The 17,072-nt window shown below is 42.7% G+C and overlaps 1 protein-coding gene across 3 annotated transcripts in view; it reads left to right on the plus strand.

The window, feature by feature from the left end:
• The window catches only part of LOC133124035 (zinc finger MYM-type protein 2-like), a 32,371-nt gene extending 27,326 nt beyond the window's left edge, over positions 1-5,045 (plus strand). For all 3 annotated transcript variants that reach the window (XM_061234858.1, XM_061234860.1, XM_061234859.1), the window contains exons 19-23: positions 275-426; positions 1,071-1,185; positions 1,859-2,101; positions 2,517-2,649; positions 3,316-5,045. In XM_061234858.1, coding sequence (XP_061090842.1) covers positions 275-426; positions 1,071-1,185; positions 1,859-2,101; positions 2,517-2,649; positions 3,316-3,577 — 905 coding nt within the window. In that variant the 3' untranslated portion in view covers positions 3,578-5,045. The remainder of the gene's footprint in view (positions 1-274; positions 427-1,070; positions 1,186-1,858; positions 2,102-2,516; positions 2,650-3,315) is intronic.
• Positions 5,046-17,072: the final 12,027 nt, after the last annotated feature.

The following is a 17,072-nucleotide window of genomic DNA, read 5'->3' on the forward strand; positions in this document are numbered from 1 at the left end:
CTTGTGTGAATGATGAGACCTGGCTCTGAAGCCCTGTATAAATGTTAAAATGTGCCTCTGAAGCTCTGTCTGAATGTTGAAATATTGCTCTTGAGACTGAAGGTCTATGTGAATGTTGAAACCTGGCTTTGAAGCCCTGGGAATGATGAAATCTTGCTCTGATGTTCAGTACTGAAGTGTAGCTATGAAGCCTGGTGTAAATGTTGATACCTTGCTCTGAAGCCCTGTATGAATGTTGAAATCAGCTGTTTGTGGCTGCTTTGCCTGTTTGCAGTTAAGCCGGTGCGGTTGAAGAGGAGCTTGCTGTCGCTTAGCGTGGCGGAGCTGAACTGCGGCCTCGCCCGTTTCGTCAGCGAGGTGCGCCGGCCTAACGGGGAGAGCTACGCACCCGACAGCATCTTCTATCTCTGCCTAGGCATCCAGCAGGTCTGTTACCTGTTAACATCTCTGTCTATGTCTGTCCATGTGTTTGCTAGCTGAATGGAACACTCCAGGTAGTCTGAAAACCGTCAAAACCTAAAGTTGAGGGCTGCTGGGTGGATCATCATGTTCTTGTGCCCTGGCCCTATGGTCTGGTGTCGAACCTGAGCTTTGTGAAGACCAACCGTGGTCGGTAGCCCTGTATGGTGCTGCAGAGTTGGCACTAGCATTGTCCAAAGATGGGAGGATTTTGGTCGGCCAGAATGACTGTTTGCTATCAGGCACAAGCAGCCCCTGCTGGTAGATGTACCATCCACGGTCCGGCTATATGCAGGTAACTTTACTGTTTCTGGTAACAGTCTCACGTTATCTCCCACTGCAGCGATGTATGACCTCAGCCTTGAGTGTCAGAGAACAAGAGTGTTTCCCCTCCTGTATGTCCATAGCCAGTTATTACTCTTTTTCTCAGTTTCATAATTGGCTGACCAACAGCCGGTTATTTTGGTAATGACTGTGATAATTTTAAGACAATTAAATGACCTCTCAATGATGGGATTTACCGAGATGTGTTGGTATATTGATCCTCATCCCATTCCTAGTCACCATTGCCCCACTGGAATTATGTCCTTTATTTGTTTACTTTTTGCTAGCATCTGCGTGACAATAGAAGAACAGATGACCTCTTCAGTGACCCTGCCTACCATCGCTTTGGACAGGAACTGAACAAAGTCTTAAAGGGCTGGCAGCCTAGTGTTCTTCCTGATGGTACAGTATGCCTCCTTTCCTGCCTCAATTCCTCTCTTTCTTCATCTTTGTTTCTACAGCAAGGCTAGGCTGCAGTCAGGTTAAACACAGCATAACAGGACTTCAGCATTCTCGGCAGTGGGTTTGCATGCTGTCTGTGGGGCAAGTTGGAGGAGTTGGCTGTGGCTCTGACCCTGTGACTGAGTCTCTGACTGGGACTGTGTGTGAAACTGTGACTATGTCTCTGAATCTGTGACTCCAGGTTGCATATGGGGTCAGGTGGAAGAGCAGGCTGTGTGAGAGCCTCAATTACTATGTCGCTGAGTCTGTGACTCTGACTCCAGGCTCCCTCTGGGTTTGTGTAGAGTCTCTAACTCTGTGACTCTAACTCCAGGCTCCTTATAAGGTTGTGTAGAGTCTCTAACTCTGTGACTCTGACTCCAGGCTCCCTATAGGGTTGTGTAGAGTCTCTAACTCTGTGACTCTGACTCCAGGCTCCCTATAGGGTTGTGTGGAGTCTCTAACTCTGTGACTCTGACTCCAGGCTCCTTATAGGGTTGTGTAGAGTCTCTAACTCTGTGACTCTGACTCCAGGCTCCTTATAGGGTTGTGTAGAGTCTCTAACTCTGTGACTCTGACTCCAGGCTCCTTATAGGGTTGTGTAGAGTCTCTAACTCTGTGACTCTTACTCCAGGCTCCCTCTGGGGTCGGGTGGAGGAGCAGGCCCTATGGAGCTGCCGGCAGCTGGGCCAGCACTCCCCCACTGCTCTGCTGCGCTCTCTGCTCTACCTCAACACCAAGTACTTGGGCCTGAGGACCGTGGAGCAGCACCTACGCCTCTCCTTCAGCAACGTCTATGGCATTCGCAAAATGAACCCCTACACCAAGGAGCTTTCCGTCTGCCTCCGCAATCCTTCCATCTCACCGGAACAGCAAGGTACTTTCCCCATGTCATAGCATCTCACAGGAACCACAACCTGCCAGCTTTCCTACTAAGGGCTAAGGGCTCTTCTCAAGTGGAATGATAAGTATAATGACAACTCTTTAAAGGTTAATCTCAATATCAATAGAATGATGAGTATTTTGTCATGTGAATGCGCTCTCTACAGTCTACAGGCAACCGACCTCATAGGAAGGGTATGAAGTATTTTGTCTCCTGTTTGCTAAAGGTTACTATAATGTCAAATTGCTTGCCAAATTGATTCCATCATCTATTTAGCTTGGTATCAAAATGTTCTTTAGTTTTTGATCCAGTCTAAAACACCCCACCCTTTATGCTCTCATTCTGGTCAGCATAGAACCTTTCGATTTGGATGATTCCTTGTTTACTTGAGTCTTGCCTTTATCAACAGTAAAACCAGCGTTGAGGAAGAGAAAACGCAAAGAGGAAGATGATGACCCAGATTATGCCCCAGACAATGACTCAGGAAGCTGTCCGGTGAAGAAGCATGAGTGTCTCTTATATGAGCTCTACCTCTCCAAGTGGTGAGTCCCACTCTGCAGCAAACCATTGCTATGTTTCCCATATTGCTTAACTTTCACCCAGGACTGCATTTCCCATACTGCATAGTGTTCACGTAGGAGTAATGCTGCGTTCCTTGTGAACTTGGAAGCTCATTGCTTGCTACCAGCCCAGAGCTCTCCAGTTGTTATCCCAGTTGAACGCCATAAGCTTCTCAGCTACTTTGTAACATACACTGTGTTTTGGGAACATTAAAATATTTGTCAAAACGTATTTAGGAGTTACCTGTTGTTTGCCATTGTTGTATATTCCAACATTTCAGCCAGTTTTAATTATGTCAGTTTCCTCCTACTCAGCAACTCGGAGCTGTGAAATGGTACCTGACTTTCCGACTTTTGAATTAATGGGCCCTTGGCATCTTTCCTTGTCGGAAGGTCATAATTACGAGTTTCCGAGGTATCTGGAGTGCAGTATATGAGTGTTAAAGTTCAGACCACTGCAAAAAGTGACTGGACCTAGGTAGTGGTTTCTCATACTATTGAGGGGTATGGTGGTTGTGATTGGCTGAACAGTCCGGGTCCTTAACCAGAGGCGACAATGAATGTCATTGGCCGAGTGAGGGCCGATCGTGACTGTGATTGGCTGAGTGAAAGGCTGACAGTGGCTTGTTTTGCTCTGTGTCTGCACAGCCCAGCAGCTCTGAAGCACAGGACGGACGTGTTGTACATGAAACCGGAAATCTCCAGCAGCTCAGATAGCCCCCTGTGGTACAGCTCCACCCCCTTAGAGAACACCACCCTGGAGAGCATACTCACCCGAATCCTGCTCATTAAGGATATCTACGACAGACAGGACCCTTTGGAAGAGGAGGGGGAGGAGGAGGTAGAGAAGAAGGAGGAGGAGGAGGAGGAGGAGGAGGAAGAGGAAGAGGCCAAGGACAGCAGAGAATAGCATCAGTCCCGCCCTCTCCTCCTTCTCCACAGTACCGCACAAATCTCCCTGCTATTTAACCTCCAGCAAACTGATATCTGATCAGTGCTAAACCAGCAGCTGTTGGGATTGGGAGGAAGGTCTCTCTCTCTCACTCTCTCTCGTGCAGTGGAAGGGGGCGGAACCTGGAAGACAGTTTATGGCTGTTGTTTTTTTGTTTGTTTTATTTTTTTTCACCCTCCCCTTCTTCTTCAGCTTTTGACAAGTGCAGACCCCTGATATAGAATCACTCACTATGCCCAATTTGATGAACCTTTTACGTGTAAATACTTTGGGGAAAGTGAGGAGGAACGCGGAAGTGGTTTGATGCCGAGACTCTTCAATTCTCCTTTTTGAAGGCCCTTTATTTATTACTGATTGGTTTGGATTTTTTGGACGCTGGGGTTTCCCCAGAATGCCCCATGGGACAGTCGAGCATCTGAGCGGGAATGTGCCATGTGTACTTTTTCTTTCCTCCTATGAGCATTAAACCTGCAGCTGCTGTAAACTACAGCCCCACTGTGTCTCTTCTCTCCTCTCTGCTGTATGTGTGTGCATACAGTGTGTGTGTGTACGCATATCTGTGTGTCTGCGTCTGTGTGTGTGCATATCTGTGTGTCTGTATCTGTGTGTGTGTGCGCACATTTCTGTGTGTGCGCATATTTGTGTATCTGCACCTGTGTGTGTGTGTGTGTGTGTGTGTGTGTGTGTGCACGTGTGTGTGTGTGCACATAGCTGTGTGTCTGCATCTGTGTGGGTGCCTATATCTGTGTCTGTATCTGTGTGTGTGTCTGTGCATGTTTTTGTGCATGTGTGAACATATCTCTGTCTGCGTTTGTGCCTCTGTGTGTTGGGGTCATTTCCACAGCTTCATCTCCGTAGCTGACTTAATCTGCAGGAGGAACAGGTTCGTTAAGGTATTAAAATAGATGGCTTTAAACCCCTGGTGGTTTTTCTGAAAAGGACAGTCTTCAAAATAAGCTTTATTTTTCAGGCATCTTCAGTGGTCACTGAAAAGGAGGCACTTACACCATGCTGTTTTGGGATGCTTTACGAGGATCTGCCTCTAAAGTGTGTTGCTGTGGGCTTCACGTTGGCCCTCTGCACCTGGTTCTATCACAATAACAGTGTACGATGTCTGTACAATATTAAGGAAACACTATAAGAACGAGCACCGCAGTTTGCAATGTGCTTTGCACACACTTCAGGTTTTAATGTGCTCTCACATATCACCCACTTTTGCTCCTGATAAGCTCTTTGCTGAAGATAAAATTGACATTCAATGCTCTTAAATTTCATTTAAGTATTCTTTCCATTTTGTTTTTATTTATGAATGGGGAAAATTTTAATGCATATTTTTTTAAAAAGGTGCTTGTTTTTAATATTTGCTTCATTTTCTGTTGTAGGCTATATGTTGTTTTTTTATCTGACAATAAATTGCAGTACTTGATTTTTGCTTTTATTTATGTGTGTAGGTTTTTGTTGTGTCAAAAGCTTTGCTGTTCTGTATAACCTGGGGCAGTTTTTGGGGCAGTTGGAGTAGCATCTGTCCATCCAGATTTATTCACTGAAATGTGTTACATTTTCTAAATATTTGCTGTAGTTCCCCCTGGTAAAGCAGACAATGCAGGCCCAAAAAAGTACATGAAAATGTACCAAAGTATCTCCACTGTGACAGAAACCTCAGGCAGTGAACAGCAGGTACCCCCTCTTCCTGGTTTCAAGGAAGTGGGCTGCAGCAGCAGGTTTAATGAAGGTGCATATATCCAGGGTAACTGATGGGGAGGTGAGGTTCAGGCTTTAATCTTGTCAGCTGCTCTAGGTCAGCAAAACAAGGCCAGGAAACAGGAAGTGACATCACAGTCATGGCTCATGGTTTCCTCTTCACTCAAGGTTATGGAGTGAAAATGAGTCGATATTGTACAAATTTGACTGTCAGTGTTTTTAGGGAAAAGATGAAGGGGAAGGCTGGTGGGAGTCTGGGTCTGAGGGGTATTGGGTTGTGTGAATCACCAGCTACCCACCCCACATTGTGTTGGGTTGTCTGAGACAGGCCATGTGACCAGATTTACAGTGGCCGTAGTACAAAGGCCAGAGACATGAGCATTATTTACCACGCGTGCATACACAATGAAAGGTTCACGTAGTCACATTTTTGTTTATTGTGGGGCATGTGAGTGAGTGGGGTGGGGGAGGGGGTAAGCTGTGTGGGGTTTAGTTGACTGAGTGCAGTAGCTGCAGCTGAAAACAGTGTTCAGGAGGGACTCCCTCAAACATTAAAACACTCTCAACACTAATTGACATTTATTTTACCAAAAACAAAGTATGGCAAATTCCCTGCCCTAATTCATTGTGAAGATCCAATGTGGCACTAGATATTGCCTCTCATTTCTTTGTTAAAATGTATATGTAAATAAATAAATAAATAAAGAAATCCAAATATATAAAATATTATTTTTCTAGAAGCCTTGCTGCTGCCCATCACAACTTGGCATTTTACAATCTTGAGGTGTTCTTTTGTTTTTTAAGGTGTCAGAAATATTGCAAAGAAGGTTTGTCCTACGTAGACACAGCACCAAATATGAACTGCCTCAGTTGATCCCCACTGTGTGATCTGCAGGGATTTTAGCTTGTATTTTACAGTTATTTTCCAGCACAGTCAAATGACTAATTGGCCAATGACTATATAATTGAGACATAAAAACAATTAGTTGATATAATATTGCAAATCATCACTACTGGCTCTGATTTCAGGCTCTGAGTCTTCATCTATAAGTGCCAGACTACAATTCACTCTGCCTGCCACTGCTTTTACTTCAGCGCACTATACACTACCGTTCAAAAGTTTGCAATCACTTTGTCTTTTTTTGCTTTAATATTTAATTTTCTCTGTTTGTAATCAAAAAATTCATATGTGGTCAAAGCACAGACTTTTATTTAAGGGTATCTTTATACATTTATTTCACCCTGTAGTAATTACAGCAGTTTTCATATGTAGTCCCCCATTTCAATGTTTGAGACAAATTAACATAATGTCAAATAAAAGAGCCATGTTTTGTAGTTATTTGCCTATCCTTTGCATGCCATTGCATGACTTCCTGATTTCTGTGACCTATCAACATCATCAGAGTCTGGGTAACTTATTTTCAGGTTGTGCTACAAGCGATACTGTCACCGTCTATGATGCAAGGAGCCGGCAGTGGCCTCATCGGAGGTGCCAGGGGACTGATGGCCACTGGCCGGAGCCACGAGGCATGGAACGTGGGGTTAATCTGCATAGTCTGGGGTAGCTGGAGTTGGTAGGCCATCGGCCTTGGTAGGTCCCTCCTCAACACCTCGAAGGGCCCAATGAACTGAGGAACCAGCTTGTGGGACTCCATCCGCAGGGGATGATCCCGGGTAGAGAGGGTTAAAAGAATGGGCTCTCCTCTCCAGGTTCGCTGACCGCATTGGACGACCCTCTCTGCAGATGGAACCCCCACCTTGGGCTCCTGTGCCTGGAACAGTCGGGGCTGGTACCAGAACTGCGACTCAAACGGGAACATGCCTGTGGAGGAGTCCGACTGGCTGTTAGGCTCAGGGTGGAAACCTGAGGAAAGACTGACCGTAGCTCCAATGAATATGCTGAGAGCCTTCCAACTGTGGACCATGGTCAGAGACAATGTCCAGAAGCAGACTGAACAAGCAGAACACATGTTGGATCAGGAGCCCTGCATTTTCGAGCTAAGGGCATCTCAAGAGGCTTTGGGAAACAATTACTAAAATTATGGTGTTACTCTGAAATGGAGGAAGACCTGTTATGAAGTCCACTGAGATGTGTCACCAGGGGCAGTTAGAAATAGAGAGTGGATGTAGTAGACCCTCAAGTTGTGACCGGGGGTTCTTGTTCCACAGATGGAACAGGTAGCAACAAAGTACTGTACATCCCTCTCCATGGTGGACCACCAAAACCAACTTTGAATGAACTCTAGCATTCTGGTTTTTCCTGGAAGACGTGAGAAAGCACAGCATTAGGAATGGAAAGGTGACCCAGTGGGGCATTACCTGGGTCTGCCTCCATCTATTGTGCTCTCCTGATGATGGCCTTAGTACCCCAGTGAACTCCCTAGGTGCCACAGTCCTGGAACTCAAGAGGATGGGTTCCAATTCCTTTTCCAATTAAGGTGGGTCAAACTGTCCTGAGAGGGCTTTTGGTTCTTGAAAACAATATGAGAGGACAAAATCAAAGCAATCAAAGTGCCCACCAAGCTTTACAGGAGTTAAGATGATTGGCTTGGGTTATGATAGGCTAACCTGGTAACCAAGGCCCATGGGGAATTCTGGAGAATGGATGAGGTGAAACTGCATTTTTTCATGATGCTGTCCTTCCACACACAATTGCAGGGGGCAGTTAGATGGCAAATGCACCCAGAACCGTGGGATCTTCCATCTAGGACAATGACTGTTACCGGGTGGGCAAGGCTGGCTAAGCCTATGTCCATTTAGTTGCCAGCAGCACCAGTCCATGAAGGCTTTAAGGGCCTAATCCCCCCTAGGGAAGTGAGATTGGCAACAGGATCCCAGACACCATAGACTTGGGAGGGATGGTCCGACTCGTCACAGGTCTCCCTGCCTGGACGAGTTGTGGCTTTACCCAACAACTCTGGACATGAGGAACAAAAGTGGCCTGGTTTTCCACAGTAAACACCTGTCTCTCACTCTGCAGTCTTGTTTTTGCTGGGAGAATCTGGTTCTCCCAAGGCAGAAGAAGATGGAGTCAGGAAGATAGCAGCAATCGGGTGGTGACGATCCAGTGGCAGCTCTGGGTAGGGTTGCACCAGTGTTTAGTAAGTTCTCCCTTAAGTTGGAATGTAAAGCTCACACTACAAGCTTACTAGCTACTAGTTAGTTCACAAGTAGGCAGATACTCAATTCAGTTGCATGGTGCGACCTTAACACTACTTAAGTTGTAACTCAGAAGCAACTAGGCTTAGTTCTTACTTATTCACAGCTGGTGCAACTAGCCCCTGGAAACAGGAGGTGAGGGAAATGCAGAAACGATTATCTACTTACATAGACATGTCAATGAGGGACTCAATGTCCTTGACCATCTCTCTGGATGCTATCTCATATTTGATTTCTTCAGAGATGCCATGAAACGTGGCAAGGAGTCTCTGTATTCCACTGACTCTCTGCAGCGAGGGTGTGACACTCATTGGTGAAGTCTGCAACACTGCACGAATCCTGGTGAAGTCAGAAGAGTTAATTGGCTGCTTCATGCCCACTGATGGGATGATTGAACACATTACATTATTGGCATTTGGCATCCAGAGCGACGTACAGCTGATTAGACTAAGAAGGAGACAATCCTCCCCTGGAGCAATGCAGGGTTAAGGGCCTTGCTCAAGGGCCCAACGGCTGTGCGGATCTTGTTATGGCTACACCGGGATTAGAACCACCGACCTTGCATGTCCCAGTCATTTACCTTAACCTTAATGCTACAGGCCGCCCCTAGACCCTCCTCATCTCCTTGTGAAGAGTTCCTAATTTGAGCACGCCAGAGTCTGCTGTTCCCAGATGGATGTTGCCCAGGAAAGTGATTTACCAGTCAGTAAAGAAATGATGTAGGTAACTTTAGAACAGTTAGTGGGGAGCATAGATGCTTGCAGCTTGAAGAACAGAGAGCAATCGGTTAACCACCTTGGTTACAATCGTAGCACTCTGGAGCAGCAAGTTCTTAGGTCCTTGCTTTGCTAGGGCACAGGAACTGGAGGAGTGGGTGGGGTTGTGTAAACAGATGATGCCCTCTGGAGGAAGTAGCAGGACTAGGACTCCGGACATATTGTAATAACATGAAATACAGGAATCGAAAGGACTTCATGATCAATGATCAACAGATATAGTAAACATTCACTCTTAAAGATGGAGTGACTCTATTGGAGCCTCTCTCTCTTTCTCTCTCTCTCTCATACACACACACTTGGTAGTTGGCCTGATTCCAAAAACTTGGCCCATTTATGTACAGCCACAGCAGTCCTATCTGCCTGCCTCAAAAAAACAAAAAAACACTTTTTTTGTCTGTTGAATCCCTGGCCCTTTCAAGCCTATAATGAAAGTGCTGGTGTCAGCAACAGGGCAGGACGCTCTAGAGGGAGAGGCAAAAGCCAGACTATAGGCAGTGATTATGGCCTCTAATGTGCCATGAATCCTTTTTGTATCATGCGGTATGTTGCCATTTAATTATAAAACAGGGAGTGGGAGAAAGACACAAGAAGAGCTGGAGAGGTAGAGCTGTGACTTGGGTAGTATAATGGATGTCAGTTCTATTTTAAATAGTTTTTTGTGAACCAGCACATGAATCCACCGCCCCCCCCCCCCCCGCCACCCCCCCCCACACACACACACACAAGCAGGAAGAAATAAATGAGGAAAGAGTAATTAAAATGGAATAGGTATACTTAAAACACAGCTGGCATTGTATTTATTCTCTAGTTATTGTGCCACAATACCTGTCTGTTCTCACTGATATATGTGACCTGATGACCAGTGGCCAGTGTTTATCAGTGTCAGTGCAGTATAACTGAAGCAGTCCACAAAGCCTCGTGCTCCTAGATTGATCTGACCCCCATGCAACATCGCTCTCGGTCTCACTTCTTCACCATTTTAAAAGGCTTCCCTTCATGCTGGGGGGGGGAACTGTCTCATGTTTAGAACTGAAAGATGCAGAGTGAATCCTGTGATCCAGACACAACTCCATTCCCATCCGGTATCTGTCCACTTTTACCCAAATAGTCCCTGCCTTCACCTCTCACAGCCAGACACAGAGCACAAACACACAGATATAACACAGCCAGACACAGGAACAAACACACAGATATAACACAACTAAATACAGAGAACAAACACACAGATATAACACAGCCAGAACAAACACAGATATAACACAGTTAGACACAGGAACAAACACACACATATATAACACAGCTAAACACAGAGAACAAACACACATAGATAACACAGGCGGACACAGAGAACAAACACACATAGATAACACAACCAGACACAGAGTACAAGCACACATAGATAACACAGGCAGACACAGAGAACAAACACACATAGATAACACAACCAGACACAGAGAACAAACACACAGAGATAACACAGCCAGCAGACACAGAGAACAAACACACAGAGATACCACAGCCGGACACAGAGAACAAACACACAGAGATACCACAGCTAGACACTGGGAACAAACACACAGAGATACACACACGCACAGTGTTGAAGTGAATGTGAACAGTAAGCAGGAGAAATCTAATGTGCACAGTAAACTTTGGATCAGCTGCAATTCAGTTCAGGAAATGAACTTCTTTGTTACCATAACTACCTACATGATACACACTCATCTTGGGAGACTGAATTTACAGTAAGCTAACTTATTATATCAACTATCGATAGATAAGCTAAGGACGCTGAATTATCCAATAATAATTTCTGCTAGCTAGCTAGCCAAAATAAAATAAACTATAACGTCCTTGTGTAAGAAAACTAGCTAGCTAACGTTATCGATAACGTCACCTTATGAAAGCAAACTACCTAGTTAGCTAATGTTAGCTAGCTACCTAAATTAATATAACCAGAAATAGTGTAATACACTTATACCTCGATTTACGAACGTTCTATTTACGAATTTTCACATTTAAGAACACATTTTAGCGATATTTTTTCATTTAACGAATGGAATGTTCACTTCAACAAAATTTTTAAATGGAGAAAAACGTTTATTATTATGGCTACACCGAGGATCGAACTGCCGACCTTGTGGGTCCCAGTCATGTACCGTAACCACTATTTAAACGGTTTCACTTTAACATCTGCAGTAGCCTAATTTGCATTAGCACATTTACTAGTTTAAACTTAAATGGAGGGCGAAGTTCCGGGATTTACTCAATTTAACAGTTACTCCAGACAAAACGCTAAAGTCACCTCGATACGAAAATGGAGATTACATTTAAGCATGGAAGAGAGGTAGACTTCATTTACAAACTGAACATTAAATTTACCCGTGTATTGATCAACTAGTTCCCTTGGCAGATGTTTAAATTTCTACTTTTCAGTCAGTGCGATTACACTGATCATTTCATTTCTGTACTGTGACGGGTGGCTGAGAGAAACATCGCATTAGCCGACATCCACGCACATTGCTGCCCACAACGTTGGCAGCCATACTTTGTTGCCATTGCAATTTCCAGTCATTACTTTAATTTAATAACAAAGCAGATGTTCCGGTAGTTTACCAATTAATGAAAATAGGCCTAAAGATTATTGTTTAATAAAGTTAATTCGTTTAATTTAAATTAATTTCCTGAATTGAAAGAATTGGAATGGAAATCACCTCAGCCCTGGAATGCAGTTATTGTATCTGGTAAAATGAATTACCGCATCACCAAAAAAAATAATAAAAAAATAAACAATAGCAAAATAAGTAACAGTGATTATTGTACAAAAAATTTATTTCGTAACAGTTTTGTAAACATTTGAGGTAAATTAACATTTACATCAACTTGTCCTTACAAAATCAAAATCAAATTATTTATATGGAAGGCACGTCTCTTAAGACAGCACTGGAACGAGATTGTGAATTATGGATCTACACCCCGACTCAGAGATCTCAGCAAGTCCACAACACAACTTGGGTATGTTCCTACAAGCAGCCCCTGGGGTAGTGCTCTTGCAGGAGTGGCACAAGTGACCGTGCGTCTTTGTGTAGGTGAGGCTTCGACATCAGCCCCTGGGATTCAATAAATTTATGTTCAATACTGTGCTGCTAATGGGGGTGAGGTTGGGTGCAGCTTCCTACCAAAGCAAACGCATAACATTCAACATTGAACACTGGCAGCAGCCTGCCATGGCACTGCAGATGGTGAAGCTGAAAAGCATAGTCTCCCTGCCTTTATTATTTTTGTTTGTTTTTTTATTTTTTTTAATTAACAAAACTTTTGACAGTTGTCCTAAACTGAACAAATAAGTAACTTAAAATTGTTATCAGATTTTCTATTTCATAAACCTGTCTTTAATATTAAGAGCTACTGTATTTGCTTTTAAGATATTTTACTATATTAATATTTAAAAACATTGGCAGAGTCTCTCTCCTGCCAAAATAACACACTTTTTTGGTATTTTCCTTTTTGCATACATTAAAATATTTTAAAATAAAAGTAACATACAGCTGGGACATCTGGGAAAGTGACATTTTTTCTTTTTTGCAAATGTGGTACCATTATGAACAAAGATGTGCAAAGCCTCCCATCTAACTGAAAGTATCTTGAACTGTTTTGCCTTGCATATGTGCAATAGTCAATATTTTTCACAGTTTATTTTTCATAGTCTATCTGAAATAATAAATATGTATATAATAAATAATCATTAATGATAGGCATTACATTTTGCATCTATAAGATGGAAGACAGTGCATATGCATATGTCATTTTCTTACTGACTACAATTAAGCAAATTGCCCCTAGTTATTTTCTTTATTACTTTAAAATTACTATTAAAAATAACACTTTAAAAATAATACTGAGATTTTAGGTGTCACATATAAAACTGTGTACATAATATTCTCCACAGTAACTATGTGGTGGCTAAAAAATGTACTGTTGTGTTTATGATGGCAAGAAAATCTGTCTTTTCAGACAGATCATATATTTAAAATAAAGAGTTTGCTGATGAGAATAAATCACCAAAACATAAAAATATGTATCCTTATATAGTGAGCTAACTAAACTTTTTTTAAATGATTGATTTGCAGTCCAGGCTGTGGGGGTGGTTCCATCGTATAGGATTTTTAGACACAGAGCTGATCAGTTGTTGAATGTCACTATGGCAGACAAAAGACAGGGCAATCATGAATCAACAGCATCCATTGTCTGCACAAATTCATCATTTTCTACTGCTGGTGACCACAGCTTGATCATCTCAAATCACTCTTCTCCCAAATACTTTGCAGTTGTATTGCCTTTTTTTAAAGATTAGCAAAATATATAATGTGTGTAATTCTCCTCTTCATCTTCCACTCTTTGGTTGGATTGAGTTTTTTTCTTCTCAAAAGAATAAAAATTCACAGCAGGGCCTGGAATCACAACGCCCAGAGGCTTTGGGCGGAGCTCCGACCTGTGGCGCAGAAGAGGACCTGAAATCTCTGCACAAAAAACATGGTAAACAGCATGACAGGTGAAAAGCTCATTCATCCCTTGCATTCCATCCACAGTCCTCTTGCATTTTTTACATACAGAGGTAACATGCCCTCAGTGACCACTTTATTGGGAAACCTGTACACCAGCCCATGAATGCCAATCATGTTCTGCACGCTGACATAACCCAAGAGGTTCAGTCATTGATCTGGCCAAACATAATGGGGACAAAATGGATCCTGAGATTTTCACACGCAACAGTCCCTGGAGCATCTCTGAACACACAACATATTGGACTTTGAAGGGGATGGGCTGCAACAGCAGATGACCAATAAGGCAAATAATAAGTCTAATAAATACCTAATAATTGTTTGCATATGTCAATATGCAGGTATGTGTATGTTTATTTCCACGGATTATCTTAAACTGCAAAACCAGTCTTTCCATTTATATGTTCATAATTCTTGGCACTAAAGCCAAATATACAGTGCAGTCTGTAAGTATTTGGACAGTGGTTCAATTTCTGTACTCCACTGATTTGAAATGAAACAATGCATATAATGTTAATATGCAGACTGTAACCTTTAATTGCAGGGTATTTACATCCATATCGGGTGATCCATGTCGGAATTACATCCCAATTTATATATAGACCCCCCATTTTAGAGTGGCAAAATAAATTGGACAGTTGGTTCCTCAGCTGTTTCTGATTAGTCCGGTGTATTCAATTGCTTCCTTAATGCAGGTATAAAAAAACAGCTTTCAGTATCTTGTCTTGATTCTAGACTTTTAGTCTGTTATTGGTGGTTGTCAACATAAGGACCAGAGTTGTACCATTGACAGACAGAGAAGCTATTATGAGGCTGAGAAATAAGAAAAAACAGTCAGAGACAGGGGCTGGTAGGCTAAGGAAGACCTCTACAGTAGATGGCTTAAGAATTCTTGGCATAATGAACAAAACCCCCAAAAAACTTCAGGAGGCAGGCATGGATGTGTCAGTGACTACTCTCCTCAGAAGACTTCACAAGCATATCTACAGAGGCTACACTGCAAGATGCAAACTATTTATTAGCTGCAAAAACAGGATGATCAAGTTCCAGTTTGCTAAGAAGTACCTAAAAGAGCCTACAGAGTTCTGGAAAAAGGTCTTGTGAACAGATGAGACCAAGATTGACTTGTATCACAGTGATGGCAAGAGCAAAATGTGGAGGCTTAAAGTTACTACCCCAGAACCAAAGCACCCCCCTCTCTCATCTGTGAAACATGGTGGTAGGGGTGTTATTGTCTAGGCATGTATGACTGCCAGAGTTGCTGGCTCACTTGCCTTCATTGATAACATCACTGCTGAAAACAGCAGCAGAATGAATTCTCAAGAGTAAAGAAGCATCTTATTGGCTCAAGTTAAGTCAAGTGCCTCCTCCCACAGCAAGTCAATGATCACAAGAACATACTAGTGCTCTCTTTCTTCTTAATGACATTCCAAGCAATTTGTTTCATTAAGTCCATTGTTTGGCTGTTTTTTTATTATTATTTCTCTGACTCATAATGGCTTCCTTGACTGAAAGTTTCCCAGCACTATGGAAGCAACTGAATACTCCTGACTAATCAGAAACAGCTGAGAAGCCAACTGTCCAAATATTTATGGACTGCACTGTATATGATTTTTAAAGATCTTTTTTTATTTTGTCTGTAAATTACCCTTTCTTTCATCTTGAGATTAACACTGATTTATTTAGCATCTCGTCGCTGACCCTGTAATACACTTAGTCAATTTTGTGAATAGGTTACTGATACACTGAGGGTGGCCTGTAGCGTTGTGGTTAAGGTACATGACTGGGACAAGCAAGGTCAGTGGTTCTAATTCCAGTGTAGCCACAATGAGATCTGCACAGTCGTTGGGCCTTTGAGAAAGGTCACAACCCTACACTGCTCCAGGGGTGGATTGTCTCCTGCTTAGTCTAATCAACTGTACGTCGCTCTGGATAAGGGCGTCTGCCAAATGCCATTAATGTAATAAATGTAATGTTTGTGAAGGGATCAGTAAATGGTTTGCAGTTCTGTGAGGAGTTCAGTGATTGGTTTTCAGTTCTATGAAGAGGTCAGTTGACTGCTGCTTCTGGCTAAGGGTCCAGTGACTGGTTGACTGTGGATAAAATCAAGACAGGATGAACATGCAGACCTGTTGGTGAATCAGTGAGTTGTAGGTTCACATTGACAGATTTTAACTACATTTGGAGAAAAGAAACATTAAAGGGGTCCTTCCATATACTGGTATCTATTTCCTGAATGTGAAAGGAAAAAAACAAACATTGAAATTAAGATGCAGTATAGATAACTGCATATAATGATACATTATTTGTATTATTTGGCAGGAATAAATAAGAAAATGCACATTATTTCACTGAAATATTTCAATAACAGACTAAAAAGGTATTTCCTTATATGCAACCATCCTGGCTAGCCTAAAACCAAAGGTACCGACACTTGTCTCTAGTCTCCCAATGCTGATGTATCATGTTACACGTAGAACATGTATCAACAGCACTGCAAACAGCGCCATTATTTGGCGGTCATTTTATTGAAATAATATATTTATATTCTGTAAATATCTATATAACTATTTCCAAGCTATTCTTACTGATTATAAGATGACACCCTATTTTTCAAGGCAATTAACCTTGAAATGATGAAAGGTTAATTGCCGAGGCAGCATGCCAAGACAGCATAGATGAACTGATAGAAATCATCAGCCACAGCATCAGTGCCTCATACCATCTCACACCCAGGTACTCTGCGTAGTCTACAAGCAGCCTTCACTGTGGGAGAGTCATTAGGACCTTCATCATAAGCTCTTCCTCCTGCTCATCTTGCTCTTTGCCCAGCCTTGGCAACAAACCCATTTCAAAACATTAACCAGACAGGATCTCCTCAGTTGGGCCAGAACCTCACCCACACTTCATATGTAGCAGGGTTATGGTTAGGGTTAAGTCTTTAACATCTGAAATGGATGGCCTAATGCTGCTGCAAAGAGAGACCCACATTGATCACAACATTTTTTGCTTCGGCCTACCAGCCCTGAGAGAAGAAAAAAACCCTCAAAATCTGGAGATCTAGTGTCAATTACTTAAAAGAAAGAAATAAACAAAATAATAATAAAATAACACGAGTGTGTCTCTAGAATTTCATCACATACCAAGAACACTTGGAAATTATAAAATAAAATAAAAATTTAGCTGGAATGAATGCTGCCGCATGCATGCAGCCAACCTGGCAACCCATCTAGCCTTTTATCTGTATGGTCT

Source organism: Conger conger, chromosome 3 (genome assembly GCF_963514075.1).
Source record: "Conger conger chromosome 3, fConCon1.1, whole genome shotgun sequence".
Taxonomy (NCBI): Eukaryota; Metazoa; Chordata; class Actinopteri; order Anguilliformes; family Congridae; genus Conger; species Conger conger.